This window comes from Camelina sativa, chromosome 4 (assembly GCF_000633955.1).
Source record: "Camelina sativa cultivar DH55 chromosome 4, Cs, whole genome shotgun sequence".
Classification (NCBI taxonomy): Eukaryota; Viridiplantae; Streptophyta; class Magnoliopsida; order Brassicales; family Brassicaceae; genus Camelina; species Camelina sativa.
Window position 1 is genome coordinate 4,119,991 of NC_025688.1, and position 7,389 is coordinate 4,127,379.

The following is a 7,389-nucleotide window of genomic DNA, read 5'->3' on the forward strand; positions in this document are numbered from 1 at the left end:
CATCTGTCTTAATCTAATTTCTTTGTATATGTTTGTAACTTTGTATTGTTATAATGTAATTTCTTTTTATAACTAACAAATTTGGGTAATAGTTTTAGTATTATACTATTATTGACAAGTCAAAAACTCTTGAGTCACGATTCACTTGATAATACATTTAAGTGTTAAAATAAAACGAGAACCAAGACTTTTCGACTGACGTTACAATGTTACATTTATCTATCAGACTGTATTAAGTATTAACAAATAGTGAGATAGTTTGTTACTATTTATAAGTTTTCTTTAGCTTAAGTCCCCACATTATAATCTTTTTTTTTTTTTAACTAAAAGTCCACACATTATAATCATGTATATATATTGGACCATTTGTACATTGATTTGAAGATTAACGAGAATAATGTTTTACACTTATTCTCATGATCACACGAATAAGTTTAGAAATTAACATTGAACTACATTAACATTTGGTTGTGTGAGCGCAGAGAAACGTTAAGTGCTTTAAATAAGCATGCAAAGCATTTAAGCATCATATCCAAAGATAGGTAACTTTGGTGTCGCAGGCTGTGTCATTGGTTTCAAACAGACAATACAAACCAAACCAAACAAAGCCTTGTACTCCCTGGAATTTTTCGGACTTCTTATAAGATAATTTAATGACTTTTTTTCTTTTCTTTATATTTATGAGTTTTAAAAGTAGATACTGAGGGGTGAATTAAAGATGAGACAGTTAGGAGTTTTTAAGTATAGACTGAAAAATCTTCTTTTACTTTTTTACTTTTATTTATTTATTTATTTATATAGTAATTTGCAGTAAGCTTTTTACGATCATTTATAGCTATTTTTTTCCCCTTTCTTTTGTTGCTTTCATAGGCTCTGTCTCATAACTCCACAAGTCATTATTAGTTGTTCATAGGTGACGGCTTATGTACTTTTTCTCACTATTTACTACTACGCCAAAAGTAAAATTATTTTGTTGTTTTATACTTTTACGCTGCAACATGTATTGATGTAGTATGTAAAAGACTTTAGCGACACTAACTATCGATTTTGTTTGTATACAAAAAAAATGTCGAATCGTGTCTGAATTATCTTTGACAAGGGGTTTTTATTTTGTTGTGATCTTCTACGGAATTTTATAATTTTTTTTTCTCAAAAACTCTCTTAAAATATTCTAATTTATGTCTCACTTCTTTATGTAAAGAATAGAGATAGTTTCATAGTTAAAAATAAATTCTTACTAGCAGGTATGTAATTATTTTCGATTTTATGTAATTTACTTTTTGTTCCATCTTACCCTCCCAACAAACTTACAAATCAAAATTTAAAAGAAACGTGTTTTTGTCATTTTTAAAATTCCAATGACATGTTCTTGGAATTGAAAACAATGATGATAGTTTAATTAATGGTTCTTGCAAGTTATAATGAGCCGTACGGATACAATAGTAAAGTCACGATGAGTTTGGTTTCTTTGAACAAATTTATCAACTCAACCCTCTCTGGTCAAGAGTTAAATGTTCCTGTCCTTATTTCTTGGCTTTGGTAACACGTAAGTTTTACTAGTTAAATGTTAAAAAAAAAGATAGCTAACTACACCAAGTATAGGTAGCGTTCACTCCGGCGTTTGACTAAAAAAATTGTATTTTAATTTTTTTTTAAATTATATTAAATCATTAATAGTTTTTCATGATTAAAAAACATATTCAATTCAATATATTAATATTTTTATATATCTCTAATGTATTCATTCTTATAATTAGTTAATTTTTATTTTTAAAACATAAACTAATAGTTAAATAAAAATCATTGATAATTATTTTCAAGATGTAAATATAAAGGTATTTCCAAAAATATTCTTATTTTATACCCTTTTGCAAACATACCCTCTATATTGTTTAGCTAAAATCAATTTTTTGTATGTTTATCTTTTATATATTAGAAGTAAATATTGTGAATTTATTTTGTTGTTGTATACATGTTATTAAGAATATGCAAATTTTATAGTAAAAATATCTAAAATTTTATACAACATTTACTATGCAAACTATAAAGTAAAGAGTCATATACTCAATCTTTTGCATATTATTTTTTATAATGAAAGTAGTTGAATTTGATTTTATGATTTTGTAGTATTTAAATAATCTTATTATCAAAGATTTATAATTAATCATTATTTTAGCTTTAAAAATAAAAATTAACTAGTTATAAGAATGAATAAGTTAGAGATATATAAAAATATTTAGAAATTGAACTGAATATATTTTTTAATCATGAAAAACAAAAATGTTTACATAATATTTCTTATTTTTGAGTTTTAATAGAAAAAAATTAATACATTTTTTTGGTCAACACCGGAATCAACGTCGGACTTCGCCAGAGTCAACGTCCGTCTTCGCCGGAATCAGTCGACCAGTGTACCGGATTGTATGTTTATGGTGTTGACCACATAACGTCATATAGTTCATGCATGTGGCCATGTAATACATATATTTCGTGTAGTTGAGGATACAATAGTATAGTTGGGTTGGTACCTGAATACACATTCTAGCCATCTTTTTTCCTAAATGTTATTATTAGTTCCGTACAAGTTTTCGACAATTCTATCGTCTTGATTTGATTGATAATGTTGGATAGGAGTCATTTGGGAATTCATTATAGATATGCCATCCAGCTCTTTTGTTCTTAGTGTCATATCCTTAAAACATGTCTAATGAGTAATGACTGACTAATGCATGTCCATTGTCCACAAAGGAAAGTACAATTAACCAATGATGATTATTTTACGTAAGTTCGTCATAGATAGAATTATTTTTCATTTTTTACGTCATAATAATAGTTTTTGATTGCGTAGGTTGATCATGAACATTATTGTAAAGAGTTTTTAGCGGTTGGTGCGGCTAATTTCTAAAAGAGTCTTAAAATAACAAAATGAAATTTACAAAATCCTAATACAGTTTGGGAATTACGTACATTCATATAATCGTCCAAATCGATTTTTTTTGTTAAACCCAACCTTACATGATTTCTAAATAACTTTTTTACCCGCTTACAAATTATTGTATATACATTGTTATTGTACTTAAATAAAAAAGAATAGATATTTCCATTCATTTACCGAATAATTCATTCATAACAAAAAAAAATCGCAAAAAATAATTTGTTTGGGCTTTAATCTAATACCCATTTGTTGCAGCCCATTAAGGTTTCACAGGCCCATTAAGAAATCCTCTCTCTCCAGTTTTTTTTTTTTGTTTGAACAGATTACACAGTGAGAAAAGTCTTATCCTCTCTCCCTTCCTTAAGCTCTCTCCTTAAAACCCAAACCGCCGCCGATACATTTTTTCCGGCGGTACACCGGAGAATTCGTCCTTCTATACTACTAACCCTAGTAAAAACTTCAAATTACATTCAGCTCTCTTCCCAATTTGATGAATCAGTGATTCAAAAAAAAGCAAAACTTTTCATTGACTGAAGCAATGTTATCGACATTGCAACCGCCACGTTCTCTCTCACTCCTCCCTCTCCGACGATTCCAAAGTTCTAAACACATTGTCTCAGCAGCTTCATCTTCTTCCACAGCTCCCGTTACCTCTCCTCCACAATCTCAGATTCTCACCACACGTCGTTCACTCCTCTCCGGCGAAACCACAGCTGTCGAAATAGCAAAATCTTACCTTTCTCGTATCCGTCTCACCGAGCCACAGCTCAAATGCTTCCTTCACGTATCGGAGAATGTTCTGAAAGATGCTCAAGAGGTTGATCAACGAATCGCTAAAGGTGAGGAATTGGGTCCTCTCGCCGGAGTTTTGATCGGTGTTAAGGATAATATATGTACTGAAGGTATGCCTTCTACTGCTGCTTCGAGAATCTTAGAGCATTATCGTCCTCCGTTTGATGCTACTGCGATTAAGAAGATTAAAGATTTGGGTGGGATTGTTGTTGGTAAGACTAATATGGATGAATTTGGAATGGGAAGTACCACTGAAGCTTCTGCCTTTCAGGTTCGTCTATATAAATCTTGTGATGGTGTGTAATGATTCTGCAATGTTAACAAGTTGAAGCCTTTATATTTTGGATAGATGAGAATGGTTTTATTGGGAAGCTTAGGATTGAATGATTCAGCAGTGTTAACAAAGTTGGAGGCTTTATGTTTAGATAGATGAATATGGTGTTATTGAGGACACTTGTGATGGTTTAGGATTTAATGATTCAGTAAGGTTAACAAAGTAGGTACCTTTATGTTTAGATAGATGAGTATGGTCTTATTGAGGAAACTTGTGATGGGTTTAGATTGAATCTTGGGGTTGATTTTGGTGTAAAGGTAACTGCGAATCCTTGGGATTTGACTCGTGTGCCGGGAGGTTCATCAGGAGGATCAGCGGCAGCTGTTGCGGCAAGACAGTGTATGGTGTCACTTGGTAGTGATACCGGTGGAAGTGTGAGACAGCCAGCTTCGTTTTGTGGTGTTGTTGGTCTGAAGCCGACTTATGGGCGTGTCTCTAGGTTTGGACTTATGGCTTATGCATCTTCGTTGGATGTGATTGGGTGTTTTGGCTCTACGGTTGCTGATGCTGGGATGCTTCTTCATGCTATTTCTGGGTATGATAGGTTTGATTCCACGAGTAGCAAACAAGTAAGGTCTCTTGTGGTAATTGGTTTCCTGCATTTTGATGAGACTGTACGAAAGATCTTTGCTTTGAAACAGAAAGCTTATTTTCTTTGTTCAGGATGTGCCTGAGTTCCAATCTCAGTTTCTCTCTGTGGATCATTTTGAGTGTAAGCCATTGAAGGGAGTCAAAGTTGGTATAATTTGCGAGACACTCGAAGACGGTGTTGATTCTGGAGTGAGATCTGCTACTCAGGAAGCTGCTTCTCACTTAGAAGCATTGGGTTGTGTATTGACAGAGGTTTTTTTTTCCCTTCGTGTCTGTTATTTTGTTTTTGTTTTGTGTGTTCTCAGTTGGCAAATTTATAGGTATCTCTTCCTTCGTTCTCCCTTGGACTACCAGCTTACTACGTTATTGCCTCATCTGAGTCATCTTCGAATTTATCACGTTATGATGGTGTCAGGTAAGCACGGCTTTATGAATTTAGTCACAATGCTATAGCACATATATGAACTATACATAAAGATACTGATTGGTGTGTTGGAAATGAAGATATGGGAATCAAGTTATGGCTGAAGAACTCAATAAGCTGTATGAATGTTCACGTGGAGAAGGATTTGGGGGAGAGGTATGATTTCATTAATTACTCCATCTGATTTAATCAACTAGTGTTTGATTATAATCAATGACGTTTTTTGTTTTTAAAGGTGAAAATGAGAATATTAATGGGAACATATGCACTCTCTGCGGGTTACTACGATGCTTACTACAAGCGAGCTCAACAGGTAAGCCGCATCTTCAAACGCAGTCACTAGAAATTTAACTGGTTTTGATAGGTATATAGATATTTTTCTTTTGTTTTGTCATATATAGGTGAGAACACTAATTCAAAAAGACTTCAAAGCAGCGTTGGAACAAAACGATATCCTTATTTCTCCGGCAGCTCCATCTGCTGCATACAAGATTGGTGAAAAGAAAGATGATCCACTGGCAATGTATGCTGGAGACATTATGACGGTATAGTAAATGTTTCTTACTTTCTTTCTCTCTTTTATCGACGTTACACGAAACATAGTTTGTATCATATGAGGTTTTTTGGCAGGTCAATGTGAATCTTGCAGGACTTCCTGCAGTGGTATTACCGTGTGGATTAGTCGAAGGTGGTCCTTCGGGTCTTCCTGTTGGTCTTCAAATGATCGGTGCAGCGTTTGATGAGGTTTGTTATAAATTCTTTCCTTACTCTTAAAGATAAGATTAAGCTTCAAAATGATGATTTGTTGAGTTTTTTTGTCGATTGGGTTTTAGGAGAAATTGCTGAAAGTGGGTCACATATTTGAGCAGACTCTTAAAGGTTCAAGCTTTGTTCCTCCATTGTTAGCTAATGTAGCCTAACTATGAAACTACCAAGGCTCATTTTTGCGTTTACTTTCATGCTACGAATTATCCAATTGTAATTTTACTTCATGCAGATGCTCAATATAGTATTTTGGTTATCAGTTAATATATATATATATATATATATATATATATGCATATTCTTGCAATTGCATTCATGCACTTGATTTGGTTGCTGTTGAGTATTTTGAATACTAATGGGTCCGAATAGTAACCGCGGATTTAGTAGTGCGGAACAAAAAATTTACTAGTGCGGTTCGGTTCAACTGCGGTACGTGCGGGACAAATGTATTTGCGGGACAAGTGCGGTTATTCTAAAATAAGCGGTACAAAATAATGTTTGATTGGTGAAAAATAATTAGCAGTGCAGATTTCATATTATTTTATTAATAACTAGTATAATTATATATTTTAATTTGTTTTGTATTAATAAATAAATATTTAATTTTGTATATATCTAATATAAAGTATAATTGTATCATAGATTTTGTACAAAATATATTTAACATAAGTGAACATAATTGTATAAAACATAACATAAATATATATTTTTAACTCTAATAAAAATTTCTTATAGATTATTTAAACTAATGTTTGGATGTGTTAATCAATAAATTATATCTTACTTGGATTTGTATATTTTGTCTACTATAATACTATTTGTATAAATAAATTAGTAAATGTTTTGTAAATGTTATTAAATTAAACGTTTTTTACAATACATAATATACTCCATGTGTACTAAGAAAAATATTTTTTTTTTTTATAAATAAATACATAACCTTTTCTTGTAATAAATTTTTGAATTTTAAAAATATAGATTAATAAACATTGAACCAGATTACCACTTTGTATTGATTAATAAACAATTCCAAATATAGAAAATGTGTTTGTAATAGATGGGTTGAAATTCTACAAAAAAATGTTACATACATTAAATCATTTATGAAATTTTAAACAATTGAAAATATAGAATACATTTAGCATATAGTCATTATTAAAATATGTGTTGAATATTTACCTTTATTTTGCTGACCAAAAATAAAAAAACAAAAAAATAACTTGGTACTGCGGAATTGTCATAATCCGCTGGGTAATAGGTAGAGAAGCAAAAAAGTGCGGTCCATAGGTTAATATCTCTCTACAAAACCANTTTTTTTTTTTTTTTTTTTTTTTTTTTTTTTTTTTTACAAAAACCGCAAATGACAACAGATTTTGTGATTGGTGACTAAAGTGCTTTTCAGAAAAAGTAACTTTGAAAACATATTTGTAGAATATATTTGTAAAATAAAGTATAGACCACTTTATATTTGTTGAATATTTCAAAACATATTAAATTCTTACAAACGCCCCCCACCCCCACATATTAAATTCTTTCAAACGCCCCCAC

The 7,389-nt window shown here is 31.4% G+C and overlaps 1 protein-coding gene across 1 annotated transcript; it reads left to right on the top strand.

Moving 5' to 3' along the window:
- Positions 3,474–6,105, top strand: LOC104779770 (glutamyl-tRNA(Gln) amidotransferase subunit A, chloroplastic/mitochondrial-like). The gene is made up of 9 exons (XM_010504154.2): positions 3,474–3,998; positions 4,319–4,630; positions 4,725–4,904; positions 4,973–5,067; positions 5,157–5,232; positions 5,312–5,389; positions 5,478–5,621; positions 5,707–5,820; positions 5,910–6,105. Exons 1-9 carry the CDS (start codon positions 3,474–3,476, stop codon positions 5,994–5,996), a joined length of 1,611 nt encoding a protein of 536 aa, XP_010502456.1. The 3' UTR covers positions 5,997–6,105.